We start from the raw sequence: 20,141 nt of genomic DNA, 5'->3' as shown, positions 1-20,141 counted from the left end.
AACAGTTCTGGCTCCACCGTCACCAAAATTTTCAAATCCCTCAACTCGTTCCTCAACTCAAATCCTGTAAAGAAAAGTATATAAACTTGAGTTCAAACCTCAGATTTGAGGCTGAGTATTGACTTGAGGAAAGTTGATGACGGCAGGTTCTGAACAATTTGTCATTTTCAAAGGACTATGTGCGGTATGGTCAAATATCTGCCCCCGATTTCAACCAATTTTTAAATAGTATCGTATAAAAATGAAATCTTCAGAAATCATTGTAAAGAGGATGCCTATAACTTTAATCTTGATTTTAGTCATCATTGCTCACTCGCTGTTTATCTATGACGTCACCTAAATGACCTAATTCCCACAAATTTGCAAACAAATGAAGATATTCTCATTTTTGCTCTATATTTTGCATTCGGAAATATAGAGCGCAGGTCTGCTCAAGTGCGATTTTAAAATATGTTTTTCTTCAGATAGTTATACATATCATACTAAAAAATGGTACTTGAGCAAGCCTGCGCTCGATGTTTCCCAGTCGAAAAATCATCGGAAAACACCCATATTTTGCCACAAAACATTTTAAATTTATCAAAATAATGCAATATTCATGACGTCATTTCTACATTATGACGTCACTGTGGTGATAACTTTTTACACCTTTATTTCCAATATGATTTTAAGGATGACGTTTACTCAGAATGAAAAAAAATTCCACTGATGATAATGAAACCCCATCTATTGTATATTATAAACCTTTGATTGTAGTGTTATTTTTCACTTTCAAAAAAGTAGGTCAATGACCTACTTTTTGAGTAAATGGCCATTTAATATTTTTTGAAAAATCAAGAAAAATCCGATAAAATTTTACACTACAATTGAAATTTTCTTAATTGTAAATATATTTCAGATAATAAAGCACTTTAAAAATTGTAATACATTTTATGAATGACAGTGCCACTAAATAGGTACAAAACATTAAGATTTCAGCTACAATTTGAAAAAATATTCCAGTCCGAATTTCCTCTATCAGTTTTCAAATTCCTACCCATTTTTGATCTAAGTTTACAAAAAATTGAATGATGATAATACAAAAACATTTATAGCATTGAACTACTTATATTGACCTTATTCTGTTGGCATAAAATTTATATGAGGTCAATTATCAAAATTTTGAGATAAGGTGTCTTTTATCGTTTTTAAGCATTTTTTAATATTTTCGCAATTCGTGCCATACAATTATTTTAATGAATAAGTGAGGTAAAACCAGCAGAAAATATGAAAAATTATATAGACTAAAATATAAAATCTTAACTTTCAATATTAGAGTACTGCCAAAAATGTTTAGCGGAAAACAAAATCTGCAAAATTTAGTCCGAATTTCCTCTGTTTTGCTAAAAGTCTATTTTTGTTTGAGCCTAATTACGTAATAAAGTAAAAATATCAATTGTTTTGTCAATAAATATTCATTTTATTCATACTTTTTTTGTTTAGAACAAATTTTACTCATTACATTGAACTTTATAACAATCCGAATTTGAGAACTCAAACCCTGAGTAAACAACACCCTTAACTATCTTTCACCTTATTTTAAAGCTCTTTCTAGAACTTTGATTTTGGGGGGCAAAAATTGCATAAAACCGCACTTAGTCCTTTAAATATAAGTAATAAACAGCAATGTTAAAAAGTTCACCCGGATATGAAGATATTTAGTACGTGATCAAATCTACTGAGAAGCCCTTCAGGCTTCACAGGATTTGATCACATGACCAACTAACTTCATATCCCGGTGAACTTTTTTAAATTGCTGTATATTTCTTAACCGAATTGTCTACGGATTTAACAAATAACAACAAAGAAAACACGGTGGGTGTGACCGGTCAGTAGAGGATGCTCACTCCTCCATGGCAACTAATCATACCTCTTTTTTTGTAGAGGTCTGTGTAAGCTCTGCTCCTATTTTGTAATTTTTCCTTTGGCCTTTTAATTTTGAATACAGTTCAGTAGTTATCACTGCATTTTATTTTTAAATAAAATGTCATGTGTTTGTTAACACTGGTTCAATTTTTCCAGTAAAAATTATTTCTCTTTTTTCTTTTTTTTAAAGCATATATAAACAGTTCCTAACGTTTAACACATTTAATTAGCTCTAAAACTGAACTGGATTTTTTACTTCAACATTTAAAATGTAAACTAGCTGCAGGGCTGTAGCTCCTGGTCTGAAAAAGTTAGAATCGACGACATAAAAGCTTCATTTCCGCCCATTGAAAACAATGTATATTTATTGCACACAAATACCTGCGCTAGTTTTGGACTAATAAACCTTATCTATGAAATAAATTCTTGGGAAACAATTAGATTAAATTCTTAATGCAATTTACTACTGATTTTGTCACATTTCTTGCCTCTGATAGACTTTTAAACACCATCATTAGCCCTGTAAAGTGAAATTATGCAGTTTGTTTACATGTAAAAATGGCAACTTTCAATCTCGATGTAAATTTAACATACTTTCCGAAGACGGTAGCTAGTTCCTGAGAAAGTCTGATATGCGTTACTAAAGCATTGTAAACATTAAGATAGGAAAAATAATTTTTTACGAAAATCGTGACCATGCCCCTTGATAAAGTTTGCGCAGCCATCTTGCACATTTGAGAGTAGAACTGGCTAGTTTTTGCTAAGAACGTGCCAAAACTGTTGTCAAAAAATGTAAAAGATGACAAATATGAGTTTCTACATGTAACTTTGTATGCACATTAATCATACAAGAAGAGAACAATGCCTTTTCAATCACCTTGAACAGCTGTAGAACTGTGCACCTGCAGACTTATTTTGAAGGTCTAAAAAAGAAAGAAAAATAAGAAAGAGATTTATTTATACTGTGGAATAATTTATATTCGTTGGAATCAATGTTCGTGGGTAGCCAAATTTTTTCTTGTTCGTGGGGACGTAATTTCGTCGGAAGCAAGTTTTAAGTCGTTCGTGGGGATAAATATTCATGGGCAAGGATTCCCCACGAAATCCACGAACATTGGTCCCCCACAAACAATAAATATTCTAAAACCATTTTAGGTAAAGGTTGAATTTTGCAAATTATTGTAGTAATTTTGCCTCAAGAAAGGGTTCTCTATTTTTATCAGCCGGAATTGGATCTAGAACAAGAAAAATCCAGTCTATACTAAATACTCCCGTGTCTATTGAGGCATTTTGACGCTATATATTCAAGAAAAAAAATAAACATGAAAATATATTCTAATATGAAATTTTTTCTCAATATACTGCCCATAGACACAAAAAAAAATCTCGTTTGAATCGGTGTTTTTTTTAGACCCATTTCAAAAATGAGATATTCTCAAGCAAGTTTATACTTTTTTTCAACTATTGGTTGTAGAGTGGAACTCCTTTTTTTTAAATCTTAAATTTCAGTCTGAAGCTGTGCAGTTCGAAGTGATTAAAATGCATTGTTCTGTTCTTGTATGCGTAATTTGCATACCAAAAAGCAGGTATAACCTCACATTTATTGTTTTTCATCTTTTGACAATAGTTTTAGTCATTTTTGGCAGAAACAATCCAGTTAAGAAATGTTTACATTTTTTTCTTCAAAAGTAAAAGATGGCCGCTTTCTCCCTTAAAAATAGTACAACAATATAACAATATACAAATCTTACAAACACAAGGAAGATTACAATGATTACAAATTAAAAAAAGATGCAATAACATGGAATATTTACATAGATAGGTAGCAGTACAAACACATAAACTAACAGCTGATTGTTGGCATCGAAATAATAACGCACATCAAAACAACAGCGTACGCTGGTGAATGGGTTAAGATTAGGGTCTTATAGCAAAATGCTAGGTCATCTTAAGGGCTGTCTGTACAAATGAATAACAAATCAAAATACATCTTAATATTTTCAAAACTTTTAAGATACATAAACAAATATATGGACAAAAATTTCAATAACATAGTTATGATTTTAATACTTATGTTAATTATTTAATTGTAATATAATCTAATGACAACACGGATAACGATTACATTTAATTTATCATATTAATTTAACGTTACAACGACCAGCCTACTTCCTTCTGCTAAAATTTGTAATATATTACACCCATATTGCACGCATAGAAATAGACAAAATGGCACTGACGAGAATAAACGGACTATACTGCCGTGATTAACAAATATATGGGAGTAATTGCAACAGAATCACGTACAACATTCTTATAAATTAGAAGATATCTTTATTTGTCATTTAATTCGATTTCCTATTTTAATAACTTCCGTATTTTCTGTTCTTATGTCAGCAGCTGCGTGTGTTCTACGCTTATTTTTCAGCCATAAAAATCTGTAAAAGATGTAGGTTACTTTAATGAATATCTTTTTATATACCTTTGAAAAAATGTAAAACTTGATATAACGTGTTAACGCTTAAAATGTAAAATATACACTGTGCTACAGAGAGAGAGAGAGAGAGAGAGAGAGAGAGAGAGAGAGAGAGAGAGAGAGAGAGATGCCTTTATAATTAAACGTACACTAATCCTAGTGTTAGAAAAATATTTGATGCAATCGAAATTGTAATAAGGCAAATTGACCAAACCGGAACACGAGCTACAAGTTGAAACAAAAATATATCACGATGAAAAATTATTCAGTTTTAGAGTATTGCTTTCAATAATAAATCAAATAAAATATAAAGCTTAATGATCCTCTTTCAGTGGAAGGGTATTTAATTTAACTGACTTGAATGCATTTTTTCTCGATAATCGAAAAAGAAAATACACAATATAATTGTGTAAAACCTACCTAAAGATGTATGACCACTTCGATTTGTTCCGCTTCCAGTTTTAATTGATGACACTATTGCAATAAATATACATACGGGTTGTAAAAGTGTATTGCATGCACGAGTTATTTACCAAATTTCTCATAAACCGATTAACCAGAATGTAAGTATCCTTAGTGTATTCAAGTTTGATTAAATTATGATCCCCGAGGGTAGAATGGATCGCAATTGGGTAGGGGGGACGAATTTTTACATTATTTATACATATTCTAGTGAATAAATTCAATAGAATTGAACAACCATACCCTATGTTTATCCCCTCTTTAAGTTCCTACATAGAAATATACAGAATTTTTTTTTCATAAAACAAATTGCTAAAAAATCTGTTACTTGTGTGACAGCATCCTTAAAAAGTGTTTGTTTAAGCCATGACCAAAAAGGGGGAGGGTTGGAACACAATGAGGGATGGTCAAATTGTTTCATAAAATTTAGTGTGAAAAATCTTATCAATCAATATTTTTCTCAACAAGAGGCCCATGGGCCACATCGCTCACCTGAGAAACAATAGGTATGATAAAATCAGCTTAATGGAGTCATAATACAAACTATCTGGACAATGTACAATAATACATAATACATACTTTGTATCTACACTACCTTAGGATGCTTTCACACAAGTTTCAGCTTTCCTGGCTGATTAGTTTCTGAGAAGAAGATTTTTAAAGATTTACTCTATATATTCCTATGTAAAACTTCGACCCCCCCCCCCCATTGTGGCCCTACCCTACCCCCAGGGGTTATTATTTTCACAACTTTGATTCTACACTACCTGAGGATGCTTCCACACAAGTTTCAGCTTTGACGGCTGATTAGTTTCTGAGAAGAATACTTTTAAAAAAATTACTCTATATATTCCTTTGTAAAAATTCGATCCCCCATTGTAGCCCCACCCTACCCCCGGGGGTCATGATTTTCACAACTTTGAATTTACACTAACTGAGGATGCTTCCACACAAGTTTCAGCTTTGCCGGCTGAGTAGTTTCTGAGAAGAAGATTTTTAAAGATTTACTCTATATATTCCTATGTTAAACTTCGACACCCCATACTGGCCCCACCCTACCTCCGGGGGCCATGAGTTTCACAACTGATATGGTTTCTCGAAAATTTTCATAAATTCCTAATTATCTCCCTTTGCAAAAGGGCGTGGTCCTTTATTTTCACAACTTTAAATCCCCTTTGGCTAAGGATGCTTTGTGCCAAGTTTGGTTGAAATTGGCCAAGTGGTTCTTGAGAAGATGTTGAAAATGTGAAAAGTTTACAGACAGACGGACAGACGGACAGACAGACGGACAACAGACAAAATTTGATCAGAATAGCTCACTTGAGCTTTCAGCGTGAGCTAAAAACCAATTGGCTAGGCAATCTTTTACTTGTGTGAAAGCATCGTCAGGTAGTGTTGATTTAAGTTGGTTAAATCATGATCTCTGGGGGGATCCACCATGAGGGCGTAAGTTTTTTATGCAGGAATATAGTGATAAAATCTTTAAAAATTATCTTCTCGAGCGCCATATGGTCAGACAAGCTGTAACTTGCGTAAAAGCTTCCTCGTGTAGTGTAGATTCAAGTATGTTCAAATCATGATCTCCAGGGATATGGTCTGGCCACAATTGAGGAGTGTTGAAGTTTAACATATAAGGAACATAAACTAAAAATTATTAATTCTATTGCTGAAATTTAAAATTGGCTAGACAAGCTCTCACTTGTGTGGAACAATCCCCAGGGAGTATTTATTAAGGTTTGTTCAAATCCTTATATCTAGATATGGTGAGCCACAACAGGGGGATATTGAAATTTTACACAGAAATGTACAGTAAAAATCTTAAAAAGTCTTCTTCTAAGAAACCAATTCGTTAGCTGTTACTTTTAAGGAAGTAACCTCGGGTACTGTAAAATCAAGTTCCTTCAAATCATGATCCTAGGGAGTAGGGTGGGGATGTTGAAATTTTTGTTGGTATTTTTATTTTTTTCTCAAAGACCATCAGGCCAGAAAAGCTGAAACTTGTGTTGAAGCATCCTCAGTTAGTGAAGATTCTATTTTATTTAAATCATGACATTCGGGTAATGATAATGCCAGAATGGGGTGAGGGGGGGGGGGGGGGGGGGAGGTTGTGTGATAAATTTTCAGAGTACAAAAATAAATAATTTTTTTTTAACAAAAACTCAAATGTTATGAGTTATGGTTTTAAGTTTATGCATGTATCTTGATATTTATTGATTCTTAATTTTTTAGACTTTAACGATTAAGACAAGGGGTTCAAAGTTGATGTAAATCTATACTTATCAGTTATTAAAAATCGTTTACAGATAATTACAGTGTTCTATATATGATAATGTTTAACTACTAAATCTTCCAGTTTTAAAAATGGTATCAATGTTCAACAAAAGAAAATCTTAAGAAAATTTGCACAGGATGTATTTTACTACATTGTCCGGACATTTTGTATATGGCTCCATATAACTAATTTTATAATGGCAACTGTTTAGGTGAGCGATGTTCCCCACTGGCCTCTTGTTGTATTGTTTATTATTTTTTTATTAAGCCAAATTCCATAAATAGAAAACATTCGGATGTTGTTCAATAATAATTAGTTTTATGAACACTTTTTTGTATATAGCAATTTTTGTGATCGATATATTAAGTTTTTAATATCGGTTTTATCTGTAAAAAATATTTAAAATGGGCAGAATGACCTTTGAAGAAAGAACCGTAATAATGGTGTTGTTTTGATTGACCCTACGACAGGTTGTACTCACTTTAATCTTTTGTTCATTTGATCCTCTACATTGTTTAAAACAATCCAATAAACTAATTTGATAAAAATTATCATAGCATGATAATTCTCTTCCTTTACTGTATCATCATTACAGTCGACATCAAAACAACAAAACACCTTGGGCAAAATTCAAACAAACCGAGGTGTTTGTAATATCAAGCAAAGGTCGAGGTCTCGGGTCCTAACAAGAGGTAAAAATTGGTACACAGTTCTTTAAAACAATATGAGAGTTTAGTAGAAATCTGTCACCTCAAGGACAAGACAAACAAATGTGTTAATTTTATTTAATAAAAACATTTTATTGGATAAACACTTAAAATTTTGAATCAGTATGAATACGTTTACAGTTATATTTTTCACTCTATGATTTGATGTTTCTTTTATGTTTATACATAAAATACTTTTTAATTTTCTGGAGGATATAAAGATTGTTTAAATTATTTCATCTAAAAGCTTAATTCTGATTTAGTTTAAAGTGCATCGTTTAAAAAAATTATCTTATTGAGTCGTTTACTCGATAAAGGTAACGCTAATTCGTATTATATACGATAAGCCTACCTGAAGTTGTTTGGCCACTTAGAGTTGTTCCGTTTCCCGTGTTGGTTGGTAACACTACTGATATAAGTATACATTATATAAATATATATATATATATATATATATATATATATATATATATATATATATATATATAATATATATTTATATATATATATAAGAAGCACTAGCAAACCAACAACACTCGTTATCTAAAGTGTCGGATCAAAAGATACAAGGTTATAAGATGAGATATAAAAAAGCACTAAAAATAACCAACGACACGAACAATAAAGTAAAATATAAAGATGTAGCTGCCACGTTTTGATCCGGTGTTTAAACATTATCTAGTTTTTATATATTATTTAGTTTAGTTTAGTGCTAGTTTTGTAGATGTTTTTCTTCTTTCTTATGTAGTTTTTATTTTGTTGTCCTGAAGAAGGGACGGGTTGTCCCGAAAATTTGACAATATTTTACTTTATTGTTCGTGTCGTTGGTTATTTTTAGTGCTTTTATATATATATATATATATATATATATATATATATATATATATATATATATATATATATATATATATATATATATATATATATATATATATATATATATATTTATCTAAGTATTGAATCCTTATTTTTTGAGAGATATAGTCTCATGACTGCAACGGTGTGTGCATACAAATTAATTAACGCGCGTTAGCGCGTTATGAAAATTTGTTTGCACACACCGTTGCAGTTATGAGACTATATCTTTCAAAAAATAAGGATTCAATACTTATATTTACATTTTTTTTACATTCTTGCCTTCTACGCAAATGCGAATTATACCTCAAAATTACTGTACTATCCTATGGGTAAGTTTAAATTGATGGAAGAGCCACTGTAACAGCCACAAGCGTGATCTTTGATTTTCGCTTGTGACGTTGTATTTATCAGCGTTCAACGTTTGTGACGTCACAATTAAAACTCGTCAATTAACCTTTAAGTACCCTTTCTGCGTTATGGTGCTATATCTGCAGTAGCTTTACATGCAAAATATACGTGGAATGTAAATATTTAAGAAATAAACAACGTTATTTAGCGAACATGGCGTTATGAATAGCAATTGCTCTGTTGGCATTATTCCATGATGCGCGCTAGCGCATCATGGAAAATATGCCAGCAGAGCAATTGCTATTCATAACGCCATGTTCGCTAAATAATCGTTGTTTATTACTTATATTTGCATTTTACCACTCGCAAATACCCTGTATTAGCCTAGACCTAGACATTTAGGTATTCAGACTTTAATGTATCCTTTATGACGTCATAGTATACAGACAGAGCAATTGCGATTATAGAAAAATAATTGCAGTTCCTCTGTATAGGCTTACAGTGGGAAAGAACAATGGATATGCAAATATATATATATATATATATGATCTCTCATGATTTGCCATGGTACATGTAGATGATATTTATCCAACGAGTTGTAGTTATACTTATACATAATGTAAATGACAAGCCTACCTGAAGTTGTGTGTCCACTTAGATTTGTTCTGTTTCCCATGTTAATTTGTGTCACTACTGATATAAATATACATACTAGTTAAATATATAGATCTCTACTGATTTGCAATTGTAGATGATATTTATCCAACGAGTTGTAGTTATACAATTCATAATGTAAATGACAAGCCTACCTAAAGTTGTATGTCCATTTGGATTTGTTCTTTTCCCTTTGTTAATCTGTGATGCTAAAGTTATTTAAGAAATAAACAATGTCATTTAGTGAACATGGCGTTATGAATAGCAATTGCTCTGTTGGCATATTCCATGATGCGCGCTAGCGCATCATGAAAAATATGCCAGCAGAGCAGTTGCTATTCATAACGCCATGTTTACTAAATAATCGTTGTTTATTACTTATATTTGCATCATTTTACCACTCGCAAATACCTTGTATTAGCCTAGACCTTGACATTTAGCTATTACATCAAAAGTAAACATTCAGACTCTAATGTTTCTTTTTAATTCACATAGATTTATTAACAGAATCAATGATATGTTATAACAGTAATTCCTTTAAAATGTTATCAAAAACATGTTTGAATATTAAATACGTCAATTTTAATGGAGTTGGAGAAAAACACATGATGTAGCGTATAAAATCTATAACGTCATACAATATTATACAAATATTGACTGGGGTTGAGGGCAAAATTGATTATATTAGCCCCCGAGGGACGAAATTTTGCCCGACGCGAAGCTCCGCGTCGCCTTCTATGGACTTTACCGACCCCACAAATTTCTGTAAACAGTCAGTAACAAACCTAATAAGTGTTTTGTTTTGTCAAGGACCTACAGTTTGATTTGTAAACAAACAAATGATAATATATAACGATTAAATTCATAGCTTAATTCTCTAATTTTTTACCTTCCTCGTCAGTTGTTTGTGCAAACTTCGATTGTAGGATCATAATCATAATATTACGTCACGGGCAAATGGGGATCACTCTAAATATTTTGGGGCTTAAAATTAAAGGTATGGTTGAACGTTTATGTAAAAAATCAGCTCAAATAACGTTACGTCCGCCATGTTGCCGTTTAAATTTTGACGCTTGCCCTGTAAAGAAATTTATGAGGCAACCACGTGACGCGATTCATCCAATGACGTCGAGACATTCTAGTCCGAGGCAACGTTACACCTTTATGACGTCATAGTATAAAGACAGAGCAATTGCGATTATAGAGAAATAATTGCAGCTCCTCCGTATTGGCTTACAGTGGGAAAGAACAATGGAAATGCAAATATTTAAGAAATAAACAACGTTATTTAGTGAACATGGCGTTATGAATAGCAATTGTTCTGTTGGCATATTCCATGATGCGCGCTAGCGCATCATGGAAAATATGCCAGCAGAGCAGTTGCTATTCATAACGCCATGTTCACTAAATAATCGTTGTTTATTACTTATATTTGCATTTTACCACTCGCAAATACCCTGTATTAGCCTAGACCTTGACATTTAGCTATTACATCAAAAGTAAACATCCAGACTGTAATGTATCTTTTTAATTCACACAGATTTATTAACAGAATCAATGATATGTTGTAACAGTAATTCCTTTAAAATGTTATCAAAAACATGTTTTAATATTACATGTAAATACGTCAATTTTAATGGAGTTGGAGAAAAATACATGATGTATCGTATAGTGTATATAACGTTAAACCTTTATGACGTCATAGTATACTGACAGAGCAATTGCGATTATAGAGAAATAATTGCAGCTCCTCCGTATGGGCTTACAGTGGGAAAGAATAATGGAAATGCAAATATAAGGATATAGTTTTATTATATTTTTATGAGGAATGAAATATATTTTATAATTATATCTATCTCTTATATTTTGCGATGCTAGATGATATTCATCTAACAAGCTGTGTGTTTTCTACCGGTCGTTTGCAAGAGGATGTAAAACACAACGATTTATATGAAAATCAGAGTAAAAGTACTTCTAAAGTATTTGATTAACCTTCGAGAAACTCATATTCTTACTTGTCATATCAAACTGTGAAGACGATATTTATACTATTTATTCATCACAAGCCAATATGAATTGTGCTTGTAAAACACAAAAAGTAACATTTAACCACTTTCTTCTATGGGTGTGAAGTTCATCCAGTTCTTTCAGCTTCAGTTCTTCCCCACACCGTACAACCGCTTTGAATCATTTCATTAAAGTGCCGTGTAGTACATTCAAAAGTGCTTTTTTACCTGGACAGCCAACGTTCACTTAGATAAGAAATGTTCTTTATTGTCAATCTTAAGCAAATATGAATCTCATAATATTTAATTTAAAACAGAGTAATATAGTTGGTCTTATATCAACAGTTTCGTTTTTAAACAGACATTGTCACATGAAGAATGTTAAGCCATTATAATGCATCGTTTGGGGAAAAAAATGCAAACTTTGAGGTTTGGAACTTAACAAACTATTGAAATAATACAATATCAGAAAAAAGCCTATAATCTAAGCTTTGATTTGATATTTGCAAAAAATTCTATAATTCATTTTTGTAGCTGCTATTTTAATTTTAACAACACACACTCGGAGAAAAATGATACGTTCAACGTCCGTTGTTCTTGCTCCAATGATCCATTCCATACATTCAAAAGTTGATCTGTCAAAACATTTAGTTAAAATAGTTCTGTTTCACATAGATAAATATCAATTTTTGTTGTATTTGACAAATTGCTAAAAAATATTTAGGGTTTTAAAAGGATATTCAACGTTTCACACACCCTTTATTACCGTATTAATCGAACGACAAGTTTATATTTAAACAACAAAATGCTATCTTTGGTGATTCACGGGGGATATGAAGGTGGCGACATTGCAGAAAAATACAAAACTCGTAATCGTGGTAATGTATTTTTTCTGCAGTTATTGCTACCTTCATAACCTGCATAGATCGTTATGGAATTTGAAGCAGACATCAGCACGATTATCTCGTGCAGTCATGCTGAAGGTTTCGACCAATCGATGATTTCATTCCAGTCAGTTTTTACAGAACTACATGTATGAGTGTACAATCAGTTTCCATAAGAAAAAAGGGAACCATACTTCCCATAAGGATGCATTGTGCAAAATTTAGTTGAAATTGGCCAACTGGTTATAGAGAAGAATTCCAAAATGTAAAAAGTTTACAGACGGACAGACAGACAGACGGACGGACGGACGCGGACATTATGTGATCAGAATAGGTCACTTGAGCTTTCAGTTCAGTTGAGCTAACAAGGAACGGATCGAGGATGTGATTTTAATCAGATTGCATAATTATTGGGGATCAAAGCATTTGCACGGGAAAGTTAATTGAGTTAGAAAGTCATACAACATTTGTATTCGTACAAAAAAGCAAGTTTAAGTTTAAAAATCCATGTCAAACGCTATAGCCTTTTTTAAAAAAATATTCTACTGTATAACATTCCTTTCGAAATGGTAGGTACTAAAATTTAACAAGAGGCCCATGGGGCCACATCGCTCACCTGAGCAACAATGGGCGTTCAAAAGATATTGTGTCATATGGTCCCTCGGTAGAAAAACAAAAAATAAATATTGTAAAGTATTCGAATTTTACACTTATTTTTGTATACATGTAATCTTTGATAATTATTGTACCTTCATGAAATACTATTTTTTACCAGAATAAGAAAATTCTACGCAAGATATAAAACTAAACATTTGGTAGAGGTATACTGTTAAGTTGTTAACTTCCAAATCCCTATATTTTCGTTCTGCCCCCTCCCCCCCACATTGTAAAGCGATCAAAATATATGAGTGCATATAGGTACATTTTTTCATCAACTACTCAGTACTTACTAGTTATTGCATTAAAAAAAATAATAGTTATTGTTTTTTATTTTAAAAACCCTACATGTATAGATGTGAAGAAGAAAATTGTACCTCAATGTGCTCAATTCCTCAAATTAAAAACATTCAAAAATTTTATTTGTCTTCTCCATTATAAGTAAATGACTGTTATTTACATCGCGTACAAACCAGGATAATTTTCCGATGTGATATTCTTAGGAATAGCGATAATTACTTTATCCCCGCAACAGAAATGTGTCAGAAATATGGAAACTGTTTTAAAGATGTTTTTATTTACTCGTGTCTGAAAAACTATCAAAATTGATGTAGATTTCACATTATTTATTGTATAAAGAGAGGGCCCCAGAGAGTAGATATATACAGAATACTAGTATCATTCTTTTATTTTGTTTGTACAAGTATTTAACATATTCTAATTCATAGAGATTTTCTAATGTTCAACCAAAATTTCAGCGTCAATCGTAGAATTATAAGCAAGATACAGAGCTCACAGTTCGCCTAGGTTTGATTCATATTTTGTTCACATGAGTTTATTACATTCAGCTTATGATTTTTAACTTAGTATTTCCTATTCAGCATTTAAAATGAAAAAAAAGAATGGCCTAAGATTTTATATTCTTTTATTCACTCAAGACCAGTTCACTGGTATTTGAGGTTCAAAATCAGTTTATCCAAATGTACACAAACACAGTGAAGGATCACATGTACAGTAGGAGTAATAATGACGAAAACATGTTAAGTATACAATACAATAAGATGTTAAAGTTTGTTTCTGAACGAACAGACTTTGAAAATTTTCTTAATAAATATTGACAATTTTTTTACTTTTTTAATCTTTAGTTTTTAAGATCATGTGTACAAACATAGAATTGTGAGAAAATTTCTGTATCTTGCTTATAATTTGAAGCTTAACACTCAAATATGGTTAGTAAATAGAAATTGAAAACAATTAAACACAAGAAACATTCACTATAACAAATAAAGAACACAATTTATTTTTTCGAAATGAATCATATATATACATGTATATACCTACATATTTCCGTCAGCAATGTCAAACTTTATTTAAACTGAATAAACTCGAGAAAATGACGAGCATCGCACCAAAACCTATTGCATTAATCTACCATTACGCAAAAGATAATGCCGATCGAATTACCGATAGAATGAATTGTATTTCATTATTTTTTGATACATCAGATTTTGCTTAATTTGCGCAGGTAAACAGTTAACTGTTTGATTTACCAAAGTCTCTGTTTGATTTGATACGTAAAAATCACGAAATAATACAGACGATAGTTCCCAGGTTACAAGCAGAAATAATGAAAACGAAACGAAAATCGGAACAAGCTAACACCAACGTCATGTGTGAAAACTGTCAACGCATTGAAATATTTAGCCTCAATTTACTTCACAAAATCGGCAACAATATATTTTGCATGTTTCAAAGATTTCCCTTCATACGCGAACTGTTGCACAACAAGCAAATTCATCATAGTCAGATCGACCCTTTTTCGTATAATGTCATGGCTGCTTTAAACAAAGAACCTCGTTTTAGAAGTATGGAATACGAGTCTAGGTAAAATGGGTATGCAAACCCGGGCCGTGGCAAAATAAAAGCCAAGGCAGATCGACAATCGTCGATTCCAAATACGCATTATTTTGCAGCAATATTTACAGCGAATACAAATATACTAGTCCATCAAATATCCTGAAATTTTAATGAGATTGGCAGATTAATAACTGCCAATCTTTGTTTTGCCCAGACCAAGTCCTGCCTACCCATTTTACCGGATGCCGGATTACCGGATGCCAAACCCGAAGCTATTAAACTGATTGAAACACTCATTTCCTTTATTATTATTTTCGTAATAACTCAGATTTGAAATAGAATTAGCACTTAATTTTTGCAATTTATATTTTCCTTCCCATAAGGATAATTTATGCCAAACTACGCTGAATTGGAATCAGTAGTTCTTGAGAAGAAGATTTTTAAAAATGCACCCCCCTTTTTCTACAGTTTCAAGGTTTTCTCCGCTTTGAATACAGATCGAACTTTTATTTTTGCAATTTATATTCGCCCTCACATAAGGATGCTTTGTGCCAAATTTGGTTGAAATTGGATAAGCAGTTTTAGAGAAGAAGTTCAAAATGTAAAAAGTTTACAGACGGACAGACAGACAGACGGACAGACAGACGGACAGACGGACAGACGGACGACGGACAAAATGTGATCAGAATAGCTCACTTGAGCTTTCAGCTCAGGTGAGCTAAAAATCAAACACATAAATGTCCTCTTTTAAACATTATCTACAGCTAGATAAAAAAAAACAAACAGCCAAAAGTACCCTGTTTCTGGGCCCTAGAATGATGAAGGTCAATTTAAGGTGGTATGGGACATCTGTCCATATTAATGTGGATTGAAGTATATTACAATTAAAATACTTTCACTGGTTTAAAATGTGCAAATTTTACAATGTTTAACCAAAAATACGTTAATAAAATTTGTTTGGAAAGGTAAAAATACTAAAATTCCTAGATTCGAACTCATGACAGACAGATTTGTAGTGAATCATCGAACCCTGTATTGTGACAAGATTGTGAGTGTGAAAGAAATTATTCATCACATTTTACTTATTTTTATTGTTTATTTCGATAAATAGTACGTCACAACATGGAAGTGTGCCATACCAACTTAATCCATTGTTGTGTGACTGACCTGTTTACTAAGATGCTTGCATTAAAACTCACCTTCTAAAATTTAAAAACCAGATTTTTCTTTGTTCACTTTTTGCACTGTCTTTCTGCCGTCATCACTTTCCAGTAGTCATAGATCTACTTGTTAAATTTCTTAATTCATGTCGCGAGGTCAGGTTTTATGAGTATTTTAACAGAAAACGTTTATTATCAGGGAATAAAAGGAATAAATAATTATAAAATGATCTTTTATTTGATTTTATCTAAATATAATGTTGTAGTCTATTTCTTTTTCAAATACGTCCTATTCCAATAAAAAAATGTATCATTTTAAGCGATAAAATACTGTCATTTCGCCTGAATTTAAGTGAACAAACACAGCACATGAGTGTATCATTACTGGTTTAAAAACATATTTTGAATGTATTATCCAACGGATGATGAATGTATCTTTTTCTCCCAGGGTGTGTTGCTATAATTAAAATAGCAGATATATCAAACTAAAGCTTAGATAATAGGCTGTTTTTCTGACATAGCATTATTTTGATAGCACACACCGTTTAAGTTTGTTAAGTGTCCAAACTTCAGTTTGCATTTCACCCTTACGGCGTGTTCCCTCTCTTGCAAACTCTAGACAGATCTTACGTAAAACGACCTGAATAACTATAATATATTTAACGGAAGTTCTCCAGGATTTTCAAAGTTTCTCTAAATATTCATCATCTACAGGATGTACATCAAATCTTGGTCTGCGGTTGCTGGAAGGTGATATATACATATATCGTTTTCTATTTCTAGGAAGATTGATTGGTAATAGTAGACAACACACTGTTCATAATAAATTATTCGTGTTTTTATCTTCTAAGGATGTGTCAAGAAAAATGCTGGGTAATGAAAACGCGGTTAAAAATACTCTGTCAAATGATTCTGATTCACCTACTACATGTACTCCTTACAACAAAACCATGTATTCAAACAAAAAGTTAATGAGTTTTTAGTGAAAAAGCTATGTGGAGGCTATTATTATCTAATCATGATGACATGCTAATCTATGTAAGCTTTTCTGAGAATTGCAGGCGATTCATCTATGGGTAGATGATAAAGGAAATTCAAGGCCGAGAGACAGATTTGATTGCCTTATTGAAATCTCATCTAAGATAATTATGCCAAAAAAGTCTAAACATTGTGATAGAATAGTAAACATTTAACATACATGTTCTACGAAGTAACGTCATCTTGGAACACTAGCTATATCTTTTATTAGATTGATAGGAATAAATCAATGTTGATTTGCAAGACACTGAAATTCAATATTCAGCTCTTTTAGACCATGTCAAAAATACTTGTTTTGATGAAATTTACTTATGATAAGTAACGTTATGAGGGTTGGTTCTAAATTCATATGTTAGCTATGGCATTTATTTGTAACGGAATGTATACAAAAGTAAATCAATGTTTATGATGTCAATTAAAATTTTCACAAATTTTTAAACAAAACACCACTTTTAATTGATATGGAATATATTTATGGTCTCTCTCTCTCTCTCTCTCTCTCTCTCTCTCTCTCTCTCTCTTTTAAATTTTTTTTAATGCTGGCCTTAGCGTGCACTAAAAATGATAGATGATAGATCTTAACTAAGATATTTTCTAGATAAACGCTAATGTCAATACATTATATAAAAGCCAAACCTACCGGAAGTTGTATGGCCACTTAGAATTGTTCCGTTTCTTGTGTTGATGGGCAAGACTACTGCTGCTATAAATATAAATATGAGCAAAAGATATTAATATTATGTACGATAACTTCACAAATTTAACAGAAAACAGATAAATTTTAAAACTTGAACAAATTGTTACACTTCACCTTTAAGTATAAAATAAGGAATAAGGAATCATTCTTTGAGTATTATGAGGTAATAATTTTGGTCGGGGCGTGATCAAATCCAATAAAGCCCGAAGGGCTTTATGATAGATTTGATCACGCCCCGGCCGAAATTATCACCTCATAATATTCATAGAATAATTCCTTATTACTTATATTTATATAATTTTAAGCCATCGTACGATTAAATATAAATACGAAAACCGCGCTGGCGCCTCAATTTGGCGTCATTTGTATTATGGGTTATATAGTACAAAATCGATACGTAGTGTTATCACAGGCAAAGACACTGGAAAATGTAAATAAACAGACATTATATTTTTTGCAGTTATCATTAGAAATTGCTAAAGTATATCAGTAAATTTGAAATGAGTCCAGCTTACCACCACTTGTACTTTTCCCAGGAGTATGCATCACGTGTGGTCCGTTTACTACATAATACACATAATACATATAAACCATACTATACTCTCTCTCTCTCTCTCTGTGTGTGTTTTAAGGGTCCTCTACACCACGTTACTTATCTATTTTATGGCGGTTCTTCACAACAAGGTGATTTAACTGTATTGTGTATACAAAATTTATATTTTTTAATGTTAAGATTTTCCGATATTTCACTTTATTTTTATATTTTACAAGTAAAAAAAACCCACCGAAATTTCATATATTTAAAGAATAAACATGTTTATGCTGGTCTGTTTAACTATCCCAGAAAGCATTGTGGACCATTGGTAAATAAAAACATACCTTACAATATTGAATTGAACGTTTCCAATTAGTTTTTGTGCTAAGATTTCTATTAAAATACATACCAAAACAATAATCTTTATCACAACCTTTGGAGGTGCGATGGAAATATAAATTGAATGATGTGCAATTACGGACATTAGCAATGCTGTTTTTTTCACAACAACCAGTAGAGCCAGTCTCACAAATATGTTTATATTCTGGGCTGTTTGTAACAGGAAGCGTCTCTGAAAGTAAAAACACAGGAAGTAAGCCGATCACCGTTTAAAGTGTTTTAAAAAGTCTATATAATTCTAGCTCTGAATAATAGAATATATGCTTTTATTAACAGAGCTGGTTATAATAAAATTTTATTCCAACCATACGTCCAGTTTTTGTGTTTACTGCATTGGTTCATTGCGGGACACCCCTGTGTAATGTTAAGTCCGACAAAAACATTGTTATTATGCCAACCACGATTTGGCCAGTACATTTCACAAGTGGCAGCTGCGGCAGAGGTATATTCTGAAGAGAGGGACCCTCTTCCAATGCTCAACAAAAAGGTGTCATTACAACGATCATCTAAAAATAAGATTTCAAATTATAACCGACTACGAAAATTTTGTTACTGTAAATTCCAAAGCAGCAAACAATGAAAAATCCTTACATGGAATAACAACCACGGAAGCTCCAACAAACCAAGGATAGGAAACCAGGAAGAATATCACCAGATCCATAGAATCCTCTTTCAGATTGTCTGAGGTCGTGTTCCGATGTAGAGTAGTAGGATCTTTTTCTTTAACCACTTTATGTAGTTCAATCAATAGATTGCATGATTTTAAAATTATCTCTCACACGACTCAAATCTTAAATGGTGTTTTCGCCGCTAGCATTAATTGGTAAGATAAGACTACAAATAGTAAAATATTCATCATATGATATTTAGAATAGATAAATTTTTAAAGCAAATATAAATTAAATGCATGATAACATTTCTATTTTTACAATTTGAATTTGGAAAAAAAATGAATTATTTTAAAAACATTAAAAGTATGAAATAGTTTGTTTTGCTATAAAGAAGATTTGTTATACAATATTCTAGCGTATATAAAGGATACATTTACCTTGAGAAAATAGTCCTGATCATAAGTAATTTTCTGCCCCTCTTGCGATTTAATAGAGATAAGGTGGATTCAAACATTTATATTTTTCGTCATTCTGCAAAGAACAAGATTAATAACGACAAGGCCCAGAATATATTTGTTTGACAAACTGCGAGAAATTGAAAATTAGAAGCTATAT

At 31.9% G+C, this 20,141-nt stretch overlaps 1 protein-coding gene across 2 annotated transcripts; it reads right to left on the bottom strand.

The window, feature by feature from the left end:
* Positions 1–2,041: 2,041 nt before the first annotated feature.
* On the bottom strand, positions 2,042–19,789 carry LOC128157482 (uncharacterized). 2 transcript variants are annotated; one of them, XM_052820060.1, is made up of 7 exons: positions 19,507–19,789; positions 19,221–19,421; positions 18,926–19,087; positions 8,175–8,231; positions 4,802–4,855; positions 4,531–4,606; positions 2,042–4,343 (listed from the first exon to the last, which is right to left on the bottom strand). In XM_052820060.1, the coding sequence occupies exons 1-7, from the start codon at positions 19,574–19,576 to the stop codon at positions 4,247–4,249; spliced, it is 717 nt and encodes a 238-aa protein (XP_052676020.1). In that variant the 5' UTR covers positions 19,577–19,789; the 3' UTR covers positions 2,042–4,246. The 2 variants fall into 2 exon arrangements, with proteins under 2 accessions (XP_052676020.1, XP_052676021.1); XM_052820061.1 differs by having other exon boundaries at positions 8,175–8,228.
* Positions 19,790–20,141: the final 352 nt, after the last annotated feature.

Source organism: Crassostrea angulata, chromosome 7 (assembly GCF_025612915.1).
Source record: "Crassostrea angulata isolate pt1a10 chromosome 7, ASM2561291v2, whole genome shotgun sequence".
In the NCBI taxonomy this organism is placed as follows: domain Eukaryota; kingdom Metazoa; phylum Mollusca; class Bivalvia; order Ostreida; family Ostreidae; genus Magallana; species Magallana angulata.
The sequence above is the reverse complement of the archived record's forward strand: the minus strand, read 5'-3'. Positions and strand labels throughout refer to the sequence as shown.

Coding starts and splice junctions, on each gene's coding strand:
- LOC128157482 (XM_052820060.1), bottom strand. CDS start 19,576: ATGGATCTGGTGATATTCTTCCTGGTTTCCTATCCTTGGTTTGTTGGA. Junction 19,088..19,220: donor ACACAAAAACTGGACGTATG/GTTGGAATAAAA, acceptor TTTTACTTTCAG/AGACGCTTCCTGTTACAAAC. Junction 8,232..18,925: donor TGATAAAGATTATTGTTTTG/GTATGTATTTTA, acceptor TACTTATATCAG/TAGTGTTACCAACCAACACG.